At 40.8% G+C, this 15,332-nt stretch overlaps 2 protein-coding genes across 3 annotated transcripts; one reads left to right on the top strand and one right to left on the bottom strand.

Moving 5' to 3' along the window:
* Window positions 1–238: 238 nt before the first annotated feature.
* Window positions 239–9,532, top strand: LOC148343281 (ankyrin repeat and SOCS box protein 2-like). 2 transcript variants are annotated; one of them, XM_088318184.1, is made up of 9 exons: window positions 239–409; window positions 853–1,021; window positions 3,744–3,913; window positions 3,998–4,153; window positions 4,375–4,620; window positions 4,708–4,879; window positions 6,161–6,731; window positions 7,641–7,794; window positions 8,849–9,530. In XM_088318184.1, the coding sequence occupies exons 2-9, from the start codon at window positions 894–896 to the stop codon at window positions 8,977–8,979; spliced, it is 1,728 nt and encodes a 575-aa protein (XP_088174310.1). In that variant the 5' UTR covers window positions 239–409; window positions 853–893; the 3' UTR covers window positions 8,980–9,530. The 2 variants fall into 2 exon arrangements, with proteins under 2 accessions (XP_088174310.1, XP_088174299.1); XM_088318173.1 differs by lacking the exons at window positions 239–409; window positions 853–1,021 and adding an exon at window positions 1,998–2,825 and having other exon boundaries at window positions 8,849–9,532.
* fam181a (family with sequence similarity 181 member A) lies at window positions 9,158–10,945 on the bottom strand. Its single transcript, XM_088318191.1, has 2 exons — window positions 10,654–10,945; window positions 9,158–10,315 (listed from the first exon to the last, which is right to left on the bottom strand). Exon 2 carries the CDS (start codon window positions 10,251–10,253, stop codon window positions 9,525–9,527), a length of 729 nt encoding a protein of 242 aa, XP_088174317.1. The 5' UTR covers window positions 10,254–10,315; window positions 10,654–10,945; the 3' UTR covers window positions 9,158–9,524.
* Window positions 10,946–15,332: the final 4,387 nt, after the last annotated feature.

The following is a 15,332-nucleotide window of genomic DNA, read 5'->3' as shown; positions in this document are numbered from 1 at the left end:
TATTGTTTAATGTTGCAAAAAAGGTCATGCATTGACAACTATTGTACTTCTGATAAATAATTATGCAAAGCACTTGTGGTTAAAAGACGTGACACAACCATGTGAACAAGTTCAAATAATCCTAGTTAAGCAATTGTGTGGTGCTCCACATACATTAGCTAACCGTGAGTCTGGCCCAGTTCCTCTGGCTCTAAATAGACGCGCTCAAAGGACTTGTTTTTGTCACACAACAAGCACACGCCACATCCACTTTTGTCACAGGAAGTATATTTCACAAACACGTCTGCAGACATGATTGTCAAATCCGAACGTGCATGACGAGCGCTGATTCATCAGAGGAACTTTTTAATATTGTCTTCAGTTGATGCAGCATTCTACCCTACTACTGTGAGTGATCACTGGTTCCGAGGTAAGTTGAAATCTCTTTTGTAAGATGATGAAATAACATTTGGTCACACAATACATGCCATTGGAGCCACTCTACAGATACACTATGATTTCTGTCTTTCAATAATGTTTATTAAATTGCAATTTAATGTCAAATGTCAACCTTCTGCTACAACATTTTCCAATGCAATTAATTTGACCAAAACTTAACCTCGCATCAACTTTTCCCTGTGGAGCTGTAAATGGGAACAAACTCAGTTCAACATGTCCTTAAAAGGTATCTGTCCTCATTGCTTGAGCTGCTCTCTCATGTCGACCACTGCACATTGCAGAGCGTTCATATTAGTGTAGCCTGATTTACAAAGCGAGAATGCCCTTAAATGGGCCTCTGGATAGCTTAAATGTTGATTTATTGACGCTTCACACTAGTTTTTGCTCTTCTCATCTTGGGTTCTGGGTCACCAGTTTCATCACTGGTCTGTGGGCAAACCATCAGAACACATTGGATGTTTGACTGGACTTCTGGGATGATTGCGGTCCACAGATGTGGGTCTCTTTATCAGAGACTGGACGTGGATGTCAAAAACAGGCTGGCTGTCGATCTTTTGTTCACGTCAGGCAACAGTGTACACAGGTGAGCGATGCATGCGAGCGCAGCACACGATTCAACACTGTTGTATATTCAGTACTTTGTGCATTCAAAGGATGACAGTTTTGTAGTGAAGCTGAGATGCATTTATGTTCCTGCATGAGTCGTGAAGCCAAGGTTATGTTTTAAATCCTGGTTAGGTTGGGTTGTCTCAGGTAGGGCGTGACAAAAATGATAATTGTAAAACCTCAAAGTTAAAACTCAGATATCTCCTGATTGTTTGGGTGTGATCAAATTCTACCGTTTGTCACCGAGACACCAAATATGATGAGTACACTTCATTTTCAAATTCAACTATGTGCTTGTCGGTGTGTTTTTTGTGCAAATAGGCAATACCTGAAAGATTAAACATTCTTTTTTGTCCTTGTGCAACCATCAAGTTGGGCAAAGCACAAAACCTCATATCTGCAGGATTATATGATTGGCCGATTTCATGTTTGATGATGAGGCAACTTGGAAGGCCACCCATATTCAACACATACTGGTGCTATCGTTTATACATTTTTTAGGTTGGAGGATTTGCGCTTTTTCATAAGCTATGAATGGGCACATGGTATTGCTGTAAAAATGCAAACACCACACCAGATAACAGGTGAAAAAAAGGTCATAGAAGGGGCAAACATGTTTTTCAGAGCCCTGATGAAACTGACAGTTCCTCTCTGTGAGAGACAGCAAAAATAAGTGACTTCTGTTGTGGTCTATTAGAAATAGAGTGTGTTTGTTCTTTGGATTCCGCTTCCACGAATTTGATTTCCAAGCTGATTACTGTACTCAAGAGCACAATTTCTTTTCCAAAAACAAGTCACCAAAATTAATACAGTGATGTCTTTACGGACATTTTAACACACATTTTACTTAAATGTTTCATTTCACTTGTGTGGCGTGTCCGTGTGTGCACTAGGTGTAAAAATGAACCCATTGAGAAGAACATCGAGTGAATTTGCATCTGCCCAATGAAGTGCCGTGACCTGTGTGTCCTTGAGGGCCTCCAACTAGCATGTTTTAGATGTCGGCCGCTTCTAACAAACCTGATTCAAATGATCAACTCATTAGCAAGCTCTAACCCTCCTGATCATTTGAATCAGATCTGTTGGAGGAGGAAGACATAAACATGCTGGATAGGGGCCCTCGAGGACTGGAGTAGGATACCCCTGCTGATTAAATTATTCCCACACAGTTGACATGGCTCCTGTTGTGGTAGCAGTGCATCCGGTATGAGAACATACTGGTAAATCCACACCCTTACAAATGATAATAAATCTTTTTTTTTTTTTTCGTAATTTCTCTTCTTGAAACATCAATCACCGTGTGCTGAGTGTATGGTTTGGGCTATGTTGTCAATTTTCTTTTATAATTAAGGTATTTGAAAAGCAAATGAAGCATGCAAATGACCGTCAAGGCAGACAGGCCTGCGTTGTGTTCAGGCTTCATGTTATCAGAGGACACGTGAGTATCCTGACATATAAGGATGAAGCCTGGCTCACAATAAGATCCTAAAATAATCCGAGCGGCCACAGCTGATCCCACCCCACGCTTGCCTCGGTGCCTTTCTGCCTGCCCACCGCCGTGCTCGCTCGCCAGTTTGTGTGCGTGTGCGTGTTTGTGTGCGTGTGTGAGACAACTCAGCTGTCACCACCCAGCGCCCAGCAATGATGACTAAATTCAGCTATTACCAATATTTAGCACAGTTTCGTCAAGGCCGAACTAAGTCATCTATTGATAGTAATGATGAGGTAACGTCGAGACTGCGAGGAGACAGCAGGGGAATGAACGTGACGTCACACGCCGAGTGAGTCTCTTTTTCTACGCGTGTGCATGTGCGCGCGTCGCGTATGTATGGCTGCCATTGTGTGAATAAGATATCATAACCGACACGTTTAACACCGACTGTTTTAAATTGTAATGGCGCTCCAAATTAACTGTCTAGCTAAATCTAACTATTTGTTTCATTCATTACCTTTGCTAATGAGTTTTTAACGGTGTTGCTTTGGAGGTTCCGGTTCACTGTGTCGGTTTCTGACACAATGAAGCTTTTTTTTTTTCTTTATTTTGATGAGTCTCCGTTCGGGATCTATTAATTATTATTGCTATTCTTTATTGTAGTAGTATATAAATAAATCTGTAGAAAATATCATAGACAGTGGCATTTTATTATTTATTATACAGTATAATTGTATCTGATATATATTGGTTCTGTCTACAGCTGCGTTGACATTTCAATTAAGAATCTGTTCTCAATTGACTTGTAGTGATAAATAAACACCAAATAGAATTTATTTGGTAAGAATAATAAATTGGGGTTAAATACAAACTAAATAGACATATTTTGGGGCGTGTATCTATTCAAGTATATTGGCATTATTCTGGTGGGATTGTCTTATAAAAATGTTATTAATGCTTTTTATTATGATTATTATTATTGTTGTTATTATTATTGTTTAATTATTATTAGTTTTGGTAGTAGTAAAAGTAGTATCAGTATACTTACCATACATACCAACATTCATATATACATACATACATACATACATGTTATATTTCAGATGATCAGATTATAATTTGCTGAACATATTGGTATGACTGTAACAATTTCCATGCACGTGTACTGTGTCAGGGAATGAAAGTGCTGTTTCCTGTCTTCTTTTTATTCATTATATAATTACACTCAAATAAATCACTTGACATTGTTTCTTCTTCCCTGTTCAAGGGATGTTGACCCAATGGTCCTGGCCATCCGTGGGGGGGATGTGGAGGTTGTTAAGAAGGTGGCAGCGTCTTCTCCTCACAGTCTGATGAGGGACAACAAAGACGGCTGGATACCTTTGCATCATGCAGCCTTCAGTGGACAGCCCGATTGCCTGAGGACCTTATTGAAGGGTATCAACTTGTGCAAATATATTCAAATGGACAAATTTGGTTTTCAAATCAGTCCCTCAACTGGTTTGTGTGTTGTTTGCCCAGCCCATCCAGGTTCTGCAGACAAACGCACCCTGCAAGAACAGACAGCGTTGCTGCTTGCTGTGTCTGGTGAACATTTGTCATGTGTGAAGTGTCTTCTGGAGTCTGGAGCTGATCCTGACATCTGGAGCAAGAGCAGAGAAACCCCTTTGTACACAGGTATAGAGTGCTTCCATTATTTGCCAAACAAGCAACAACAATTACACCCTTGCTGGTCACAACATTAGAGTCTAATAAAAAGTCTGCTGTCTTTTTTGTTGGCAAAGAACCATTTTGCACTATCTGTGAGATGTTCCTAATGTTTTGTTTTTTATTCAGTCACATGGTGACGTTAAATAACGCACAATAATATTAATATTACTATGACTGTTCCCCTGCAGCCTGCAGCTTGGACAATGTGGACATGGTGAGCCTCATCCTCTCCTTCGGTGCTTCTGTGAACCAACGGTGTGCTCAGGGACGGATGGCCCTTCATGAAGCCGTGTCCAGGAACAACATAGCAATATGTGACATGCTCATTGAAGCGGGGGCCACAATTAACCCCTCCAACACGTATAGCGTCACGCCACTCATTGTAGCAGCTCAAATGGGACGCTTGAAAGCGCTGAATTACCTCATTGGAAAAGGTATCTCTTATTCGTGTACAAATTTTTCTGATTATGGATCGATAGTACAAAAGTATGCTATTTTCTTTTGTTTGTGTACGTTGTTAGGTGCGGATGTGAACATGCAGACCTGTGACGGTGTCACGGCACTGCATGAAGCCAGTAAAAATGGGCACGAGGAAATTGTGGCAGTGTTGTTGTCCAAAAATGCAGATGCAAATAAGATGGCTAACTCTGGATTGCTCCCTCTGCATATTGCCGCTCAACATGGACACCAAGAGTGAGTTTATTTCTTGACTAGAAGTGAAAAAACACTGTGCCAATAACACAGACACCAGCGGGATACTATCGAAGTCGCAACACAGAACTTGTCAGACAGAGAAAATTGATTTCACACAGGAGCTCCAAAGTCAGAAAATTCGTCTTGACTCAGTGTTGGAGACATTTTTTATAGAATCATGGCTTTTACAAGGACTGTAATGGGGATTTGCGACAACTGCAGTATTCTTTTGATCAGTGGTTTGCCACATCTTCCTATTGTTGTCCTATTTTTTAGAAGAACCGTAATTTTTTTTTTTAAATGTTTAAAAATAGTCTCCAAAAATACATGTGGACTATGTTAGACGCAGCTTCAGTTCCGTTTGACATACAACAAAAGCATATTGCCCATAATGATGTCTGCTCGTCAAATGCTGAGCTGCACTGCAATTATTTACAGAGTAGCTTGTGACTAGAGCACAACTGAGGAATCATATCCGGATGTTTTTATGTGGGAACGTGAAAGAAAAAAAATCAGAGCACAAAGACATATGATTGTTTAGTTTTTTTGCAACCCGCCAGTTGAGAATCAATGCTTTAGATATCACGAAAAACACAAAATGTCTAGCGGATGCCAGTTCTCCTCTTTGTTGCTAAGTGGGATTTGGGTATGAGCCACAAGCATTTATTTTCCCCAAAATGTTTTTCACTGATGTTATGTTGTAAATGTATTCTGTTAAAAGATTTATGATGATTGTGTTAAGAGCAAAGTAAATAATTTTAAATGAAATCAATTGAGCTACAAAACTGGGTTTTATAGCTCAGATAAATGTGCTCAATATTAGCTATGGGTGATAATAAATTCAAAAATGGTAGCCGTGACGTAAAGTTGAGCAAAATGGTCAGGAGCCAGTTGAGCTTGTTGCTCAATTTAACCCATCAATTTTATGAGTGAATGTTGGCAATTTTAGCAATGTAATAATGTCAAAGTAAACTCTAGTTTGCATCACTGTGGTTTGTCACAATGCACCACTTGTTAAGATTTACGGACAAAACGTTTTTAATATGAAGGGTATCTAGAAACACACAGCAGGGTAGATGCCCAATTCAGATTTTTTTGTTAAATCTAATCTTATGATATAGTGGTTCCTTTTACAGAAGGATGTGTTGACTTTGAACGTGATCACAAATGCCACAGTATTTTAAAGTTGGTCATTATAGTTTTATGTATTATGGTGGTAAATAATTTTTTTTTTGAGGTGGTACTAAAGTGTGTCAGCTAACACTGTTCCTTTGTATTCAGGGTGGTGTCCCTGCTTGTCCCTGTGACGAGTCGCACCAGGCTTCGGCACAGTGCCATCAGTCCTCTGCACCTGGCAGCCGAGCACAACAGGCCGCAAGTGGCAGCTGCGCTCCTCAAGGCAGGCGCGGATGTCAACGCCACGCTGGGCCCCGCTCGCTCAGCATGCTACGCCGATGGACGCGCGACGGCCCTCTGTTTCGCCGCCGCCCACGGCTGCGCCGAGACGGCCGAGGTCCTCCTGAACGCCGGTGCCTCTACAGGCCTGGACCCCATCAGTCCTCTGCTGCTGGCCGTGCAGAAGGGCAGCATAGCTACAGTGTCCCTGCTGCTTCAGAGAGGAGCTGACGTTAATGCCGAACTTCGTTCTTGGCCCACGACGTTCCCTGCGGTTGTTGCGCTTTGCGTGGATAATCTTCCGCTACTCAAGTGTCTCCTGGACAACGGCTTTGATGCCCTTTCCTGCTTCTCCTGCCCATATGGCAGAGGTCCTCATCCAGAACAATCCCACATGAGAAATCTTGGCATGATGCCTCCCTTAAATTGCAATGGACAAGCAGATGAAGCCACACAGGTACCACAATGAAGCACCAACAATATTCGTGAGATGTCAGAGGGAGTAAAAGTTGTCACACTCCGTACTTAAGTAGAAGTACAATTTACGCCCCAACACCTCGACCCTCAACCCAATTTTACTCTGTGTCTATCTCCAGCAAATAGCGAAAATTAATTAGTAATTTACGCACACAAAAAAACATTTGTGATTGCCTATGGATGCCACAAGACGGCAAAGCACTTTTTTTTGCTTGAGCTCAAAAACAGTTAAGTCGGTGAGTTTTTCAGGCAACAAGGGAGGAGAGATCACTCACAAAAAATGTTGGGAATGGGGAACTGCAAATATGAGGGCAGACCTACTGGACAGATAGTCGCATACAAAGATTGTGGTAAAAGGAGAACCACCGATAGGGCTCTTAAATTGAGGTAGAAGTAAAAAAGTACAGATTCTGAAATTACTTGAAGTACAAACACCCAAGAATTGATGACTGTCATTTTGGTACAGTGCATTAGTGATAAATTATTATTAAGCTGACAACATCAGGCTGTTCCCTTAAATAAGGCCATGGGGAATATCTTGCTTCTCTCCTCATTGTTAATGTTTCCTGGTTTACTTTTCTGCCGTGTTGTTGCTTTGCTTTTTTACCCAAAGTCTCAATCAGTTAATCAATCGAGCTCGCAACGACGATTGACTTCTTCCTCTTCTTATCTTTTTCAAGTTATCATAAAAAAAACAAAAAAAAGTAACAAGCCTACAGTAGAAAGTGTTCACATGAAGGGAGTAAAAATACGACATCAGAAAAATAAATACTGAAGTTCAGTACAGTCACAAAGTAAACTTGTGTTCACTTTGTTACTTCCCACCACTGTATTCAGTTTATGTATGTATTTATGTCTCCTTTTTTTCTCATGGCTTCCTCTTTTTTAGTTCTGTCAATGGATTTCAACACCAACAATGAGCCAATGGGCCGGGCCCCTCATAGACTTGCTGCTGGAGCACGTTGCTCATGTTCAGCTGTGCAGCAAACTCATTCAACTCCTCGAGAGCCGTCACGAATGGGTTGCTGTCAAGAGAAAGTCATGTACGACAACACACACACACACACACACACACGTAGAATACACTCACTCACCAGTCACAATACCACAGTCTAATGAGAACCAGGAGATTATAAGAAATTCTGCCTTTACAGTTTATCAATTCATCGTGTTGCTTTTATACTGCCAGTGTGGTGCATTTAACCAAAATGGTCATTTTCGTGGCTACGGTTTGCAATATTGTAGAACTGCACTCTACAATGCTGAAAGCTGTTTCATATATTACTGTTACTTCATTTTGTCTCATAAATGGCTCAAAATATTTAACCCAGCTGTCCGAATTGTACAATGCACCTCTACACACACTTTGTCAAATGAATGAAAAGCTCTTCGGCTGTTATTAATGTGTAAAAGTCATTTTCCAATTGAAGCCAAGTTTAAAACAATATATTGAGATTGTGACATATTGACAGTAAGTGTAAACGCAGTCCCCTGAAACATGAACAATGTATACAACTCACAGTGATGACTGCATTGGCTGTTGTTTCAGTTATTATGACTTTTTTGTCTTGTTTTATAAAAACACAATTCTTTTTTGTCACTTATCAATAGAAGGTTAATATAAAAAAAGAATTTCAATGTATTACTGCTTAATTTGCTAAATTTCCGCTCTTCAAATATGAACAGCCTATGAACGTCTTTTACTGAGGTACACTACTGTGAAATGATCATTTTCAAAATATGACCACAGTGCGGCGCTATTCCAAACCCTAACTTTGGACAAGTGGTGCAGTGACCGTCCAAATGCAGCAGGTTGAGCTGTTCATACACAACTATACTTCAACCTACTGCACTTTACATGTCGGTTGGACATGTTTTTGATTAGACAATATGTGGGAAAAAATTGACACTCACAATCATAAACGGATAATGTATTTTCAATAAAGCATTGCAACCTGTTTTTGGAATATTAGATTAAGCTAGAGTGGGCTACTTGGAAAAACCCAAGTAAGCATGAGGGAGATCATGTAAATGCCACACAGGAGCTCAGAACAAAATACTACTCATTATTAATCATGAAAATGTTTCCCTCCGTAGTGTCACCTCGTCCACTGCGTCATCTTTGCAGACTGAGTGTTCGCAGCCAAGTGGGCCCACAAAGACTGCGATCCCTCTCAAGTTTACCTCTCCCAAGAAGACTGATCACATACCTCACTGTGATGGACTGATGATGTTAAGATGACCACGTTTGGCATCTCAGCCATAAAGTACATTTATATTTGTCTGTGTCTTTTTTTTTTTTTTTTACCTAATATGTCTCATCTGTATGATATGTTTATTTATAAATTCTGTGATGTGACTTTCTCTCTTTTATGATATTTTATTCTTATTTTAATTTCACAGGAACCCTCAGTGAAGGATAAAAATTGACTTAAGCCCACGGGACTTCTTGTGGGAATTGTTTATTTAAGAAATGAAAGCGGCTGTATCAAACATTACGGTGACTAAGAAAATCAATTCTACTCCTCACATTTATATCTATTCTCATAAGATGAAAGAGACCTTGAGTATTTTTTTTTAAGAGAGGTCTTTAAAAAGTCCTAAAAATAGTAACCTGTCAACTTACTGTCTGGCATCAGAGAAAGACAGAATGACAAAGTGCATTTTAGTCCTCTAGGAGTGAACGAAAATAAACCCAAGTATTCCATTAAGTGCTTGAGGAAGAGTCTCATTATCGATTGCTGAGATGAACAGAATTAGTCTTGTTTGCATTTTAAATGAAGCCAAACACGCTGAAGATCGGGGATGGGATGGTGGGCTTGGTGGGTATGGGTTTGACCACCACGTGAGTGTGAATCTTCTGTCCACGCGGCTGTTCTAGTCGCTCGGGCTCCTTGCACCACAGTCCTAGAGATGGATGGGGCACCACCATGTGACCGTGGACAACCTGTTGCTGCTGTTGCTGGAACTGAAAAGGGCAGCAGGCGCACACGCTCAAGCCCTGGTGAGAGTTCCGCTCCAGCTTCAGCACCTCCTTAACCTTGGCGTCGTCATCTTGACCTCCCTTCCTGTGTTCTCGCATCTCCATCAAGGCGGCGTGACTCTTTCTCAGTCCTGAGTGGGAGTGCTCCCTCTTGCTCAGCTTGGGTTCCTCCCAGAATGAGGCCGGGAGTTGACGTTTCCTCATGGGCACCTGCTCCACGGAAGCCCCCACTTTGTCTGCGCTTGTTTGCGAGCAGCCAACGCTGCCGCCGCCCTTTTCGGGCCCCTGGGGGACGTGCAGACCCGCAATGGGCTTGGCACACTGAGCGGACCTGAGCGGGTGACATCTTGGCACTCGGGAGTATTTCTGGGAGAAGCGCTTGAGCTGTTTCTGCAAGTACTTCCTGTGGTCAACCGAGCGTCTGCACGGGGCCGACTTATCCAAGGCCGCCTTGATGTCGCTGGACGCCAGGTTTACGAAATTCAGCAACGTTCTCACCTCGCTGTCTGCATTTGCCATTTCATCTAAATTTTTCTTGGTGAATCAGTCCATGTTATAAAAGGTAGTCCATCTTGAAGAACCTGCAGGTAGATACGGGTCACGAGTAAGGCCAATCAATCATATGGGCAATTCTGAGCTCAGATGTCAAACTCAAAGCCTGAGGGCCAAATGCGGCCTGTCATATCATTTCATGTGGCCTGCCAAAGCAAATCATCTCCATGTTCTTCGTGTTTCTTGGTAAAATCTATCCCCAAATTGCCAATTAAAAACAATATTGCAAGCGTTTTTACAACCAAGACACTTTTTTAAACAAAATGAACGATAGCTAAACAATTTTCAGTGACTTTTGAAGTAGTAATCCATCAATTAATTGCATAATGATAACTACACCCAACAAGCTTATAGTAATCATGCTCACCTCTGCTTTGTGGATGCGCCTCTGTCCTGCAGCTCCCAGCCTGCGTTTGGGGGGTACTTGACTAAGCTGAATGAATATAAACTGCTTGTAGTTATGGTGCTTCTCTTGAACCAATCAGCGACCTCAGGCCCCTCACAATGGACCACAATCAGCCTGCGAGCGCCCTGCTATCCAATTCTTCTCCATTGCACATTGTTGTCATGGAGATGTAGAGGTTAAAAAAAAAAAAATCGGCACTTCAGCAGCGATGCTTTGTTGACCTTTACGTTATCTTTCTGTTAAGCGCCCCCGCCCCCCAAAAAATATATACAATACGCAGTGTTCAACCACCCTGATTCCGAAGGATATGTACATTTAAATAAAGTTGCGTTTGCGTCTCCAAGTTGCGGCGGGAAGTGGAGGTGGCGGAGGAGGGGGAGATCTAAAGAGTGCATAACCATGGAAAGGGGCTTGAGCGCTCAAGAATCTTGTCTTTCTGTTTGCCCCCTCAATCGAGCAGCACAAAGGCTGAATTACTCATTCAAACCCGGCGGGACAAAGGCAAAGGGAGCTGGATAGCACTCTTGCATTTGTAGTCAAACATTTAGAGACTTAAATCGAGTCGTCATGAAGGAGAAAGAGTGGGACAAAGCCCATAGAATTGCCATCAGCAAACATTTTCCTGTGTCATATTATTGGGGGTCTCCATGGCTCCCACTGGCCGGCGGACAATAGCACAAGTTTGCACACTCGAACACTGTCACCCTGCCAACGGCCACAACAAGGTCCCATGCAGGACAGGAGGAACGGAGGACTGCATGGTTCTCTGCGGGGAAGGTGGTGGCGGAGGAGGAGGAAAGGCCCACTTGTGAAATGCTAATTGGCCTTCATCCCCTCATTGATGTGGAGGACCGAGGACAGAGCTTTTGTGTACAGTCTGAAATTCACACAGCGTAAGAGCAAAAATCTTGGGAAGTGTCTCTTGATATAATGGAAACGGTGAGTGACAACAATAAAACAAAGTTGAGTCATAATAACGCAAAAATTAAAATAAAAAATAAAGGCAATTTTAATATAAAGATGTAAATATTTCAGAATTTTTCAATTAAAACATTTTACAATACAATCAACTGAGTGGCATTTTGTCTAAGTGGTTAGCACACCCTCCTCACATTTCTAAATTGGGGAGTTCAAAACCTTTGTGGAGTTTTCATGTTCTCCCCATGCTTGCACATTTTTATTTATTTAATTTTTTTAACCCCGTACTCAGGCTTACTCCCACTTTCCCAAAACGTGCATGTTATGTGTGCATGATTGATGTGTGCACTGCGATTGACTAGGGTCACTAACTCCGGTCCTCCAGGGCCCGTATCTTGCATGTTTGAGCTGTGTCCCTCCCGCAACATACCTGATTAAATGAGTAGGATCGTTATGAGGCTCCTCAGAGCTTGATGCGCTGATCATTTGAATCGGGTGTGTTGAAGGAGGGGAAATTATACCTTGTAATTTTAATTTGATACCGTGAGTTAAAAATAATCTACAATGATTAAATATACCAGGATACTCACATTGCCATCTTAAAACAACATTCTGAATAATATTTTCAAGTGAAATAATCACCCATGTTACCTTAGCTGTAGCTATGTCAATTTCAGGCTTTTTTTTTTTCACTTTAATAAACTTGACAGACTACAAACAATTATTTTATTCATTAAAAAAATATATACTATATGGAAAGCGCTTTGTTACAGTTCCAGCTGTTGTGAAACGTGCTCTATAAATAAAGCTGTATCGTCTACACACCCCAGCCCCAAGTGCCTTGTTTTTATGATCTATCTTCTCCTGTGCTTTGATTACTGGAATGAAATGGACAAAATTAATCACAGATGCGCAAAATTGCAGAAAGTCTTTACAGAAAAGTAAAAAGTTGAAAGCAATTCCATTTCTTCCTTTTCCAGTTCTTCTATGTGTCCCAATACAATTGTCCGTGTGTTTTTCCTGCTGACAGTGATTGATTGTCTCGTTCAGTCACATTTGGACGAGTGTAAGGAGAGTCCCACCAGGTCAATACGTGTGCTCCAACTGGTCTATATCTTTTCAGGGTGTGCATCCTGATTTGTGTGAATGAGCCAATGGCACCCCATTGTGCTGCACTTGTCTTCCTTTTCTTCTTCATGCCTTCACTTGTGTGTGTAGCTCAAAAGGACCAATTAACAATGGGTGCCTCCACCCAATGGGCCCTTCCCTACAAGAAGCGTTTGAAGTGCAGGAGAATGAGATGAAAGAAAGTAGAGTTTAAAAATTTTAACTGGCTGTGCATGAGTAATAGTGGCTTTAACGTTTGGACTAAAGCGAACAAGTAAGTGGCTTCATTTACATGACCATTTTTATGACAGTTTTAAGATTTTGATATTCAAAGAGAATGGGATAGAAGAAGCAGAGTGGCATGAATAAATTCAACTGCACTGCAAAGGGCTTAAACTTTTGAGCAACTTTAAATCTATCAGAAATGGGCTTTTTGTCCCTGAGATGGAATGGCCCATTTTAGGGCGGAAGACATAGGATGAGAAGTTTTGGAAAAGGATGGAATAAGCAAGGCCTGAAGTGGGTTTTTGTGCGGCCCTCAAAAGTTTGCACTCGGAATAGAAAGAAGTCTTGTAAAATAATCTCTCTTCCTCACTCCCTCTCTCTGTTTGTCTCTCTCGCTCTCTCGATCTCAATCTCTCTCTCTCTCTACAGGAGAGGGGCTGTGTGAAGAAGCAATTGAGAGCCAAAATAAGCATTTTAAGTTGAATTAAATTTGAGCAAAGGGATAAAGTTCTATAAATACAGCCATGTCTACAGTATGAGTACAGTACGGAATTATTTTTTTTTTTGCGTGTAACACGGAGGATTAAAAAGGGGGAGGACGGCGGCTGATTATTTTTATGGAAAAGGATGAAAACAGAAGGGTGCCCAGGTCGTGGACGGAGGATGCGGGACGCAATGGCAAAATAGGGCAAAGTGCACATCTATGAAATCTATAATGCTATGGCTACATCTACCTTGAGTGACATTAAAGCGTAATGTTCTCCTTGGACTATTCATTTGTTGCCCTTCCCCTATCATTCATTCATCTTGCATAATACAATGAATGAATAGTCTGAAATACAATATACAATACAATACAATTTTATTTATGTAGCGCATTTTACAACAGCTGAAAAGCCTTCAAACCCAAAAACAATTATTTCACTGCTGTAAAAATGATTAAAATGACAATTATAACAATATAATATATTAAAGATTTAAAGTACATCATCCAAATGCATACAAAAGTTTGAACTTGTTTATCAAGCGCGGACATTAAAGCGGTCTCAGCATATCTTCCATCTTGCAGCATCCATTGACATGAGCCACTTTTCTTAGTTACCGGATCGTCATTGCTTAAAAATAGCACTTCATTGATCCCCTGGGAGCATATCAAGTGTTTTTGTAGCATAAGAAGCAACCTAGATTAAAAGATGTATCCCAAAAAAAAAAAAAAAAAAGGCATTTAGTTTATGAGCTTCCTAATGGAAGGTTGGCCGTAACATTGATAAGAGAAAAAGCTTTTACACGAGGTTTATCGTTCTGTGGCGTTCCATTAAAATAGATAGGCTGGAAAGGCTGCAATGCAAACACTTCCCTTGAAAATGTCAATTAAGTTCACTGCAATCAACGACACTGGATAGAAGAATATAAACGGAAATCTAAACTCTTATTGAAAGTAAAAACAACCTGTGAAAAATACAATCTACTCTGAATAGGAGATACAGTTCACATATTTGTAATTTCACACATATTAAAATAACCATAAAATAATATTTATTATTAAAATATACAGTAGTTTTGGCAATAGATTTTTTTTTAAGTTTTTAAATTTGATAGATTTCTTTTTTACACAAATTACTTTAAAATATCATTTCTATGTACAAGTGCTACAAGTGCTTGTGCGCTAGATTTTCCAGATTTTGTTCAATCAAAAATAAATATCGGTAATGTTGGGAGTCTTGAAACCGTGAGGATTTTATCCATGTTATGTGCACATTCTGGCACAAGATGTCACTCCACTCCCACTCCCACTCTCAACCCAAACACTTCACAACCTCCCAGGGCATCAAGTTTTTCTCTTTCATTAGACTCTACATTGATCATCACTGATTGGCCGAGTTTGAAATGATCTTCTTGGCACTGGTGTGTGCGCCGAAATGGAAAGACTTGGCAACGACGCATACCAAAAAGCAATTTAATAAGAACGTTTCCTCATGTGACTTGAAAAAGAGGGCAGTGATGTATATGCTGAGGCTGCTTGTTAGATTCGAAGGAGGAAGGAACCAGAGAGGATGGAGTGCTTTTGGTCTTGTCAGATAATCAATAATAGGACAGACTGAAGGAGAGAATGGATGGGTCGACGCTTTGCCCGATCCAAGTCTTTACTTCATAAAGTCAGTTGAAAAAAAAACAAACAAACTCAATGTTTTGCTCAGTTTCATGTGAAGTGAGACAAACACTACCGAGTTGGATACTCTTAGATGATAAACCTTTGCGTGTTGTTTGTGTAGCATGAGTCACATCGAGCCTCAACAAGCTAAAGTTCCACATGAAGTCCACACATAATGTTACACGGATAAAGCCGAAAAAAGTTTTAAAAATACAGAAAATTGCACTTGTATATGGTG

The sequence above is a fragment of the Idiotropiscis lumnitzeri genome, chromosome 1, assembly GCF_059441095.1.
Source record: "Idiotropiscis lumnitzeri isolate Australia: NSW breed Sydney's pygmy pipehorse chromosome 1, RoL_Ilum_1.0, whole genome shotgun sequence".
Taxonomy (NCBI): Eukaryota; Metazoa; Chordata; class Actinopteri; order Syngnathiformes; family Syngnathidae; genus Idiotropiscis; species Idiotropiscis lumnitzeri.
This window is presented reverse-complemented; position numbering and strand designations above follow the sequence as displayed.

Bases quoted from the DNA above. Each gene is read 5' to 3' on its own strand.
- fam181a (XM_088318191.1), bottom strand. From the start codon at position 10,253: ATGGCAAATGCAGACAGCGAGGTGAGAACGTTGCTGAATTTCGTAAAC.
- LOC148343281 (XM_088318173.1), top strand. From the start codon at position 2,686: ATGATGACTAAATTCAGCTATTACCAATATTTAGCACAGTTTCGTCAA. The intron at 4,880-6,160 runs GTGAGTTTATTT...CTTTGTATTCAG, and splicing joins GCTCAACATGGACACCAAGA to GGTGGTGTCCCTGCTTGTCC. The intron at 6,732-7,640 runs GTACCACAATGA...CCTCTTTTTTAG, and splicing joins AAGCAGATGAAGCCACACAG to TTCTGTCAATGGATTTCAAC.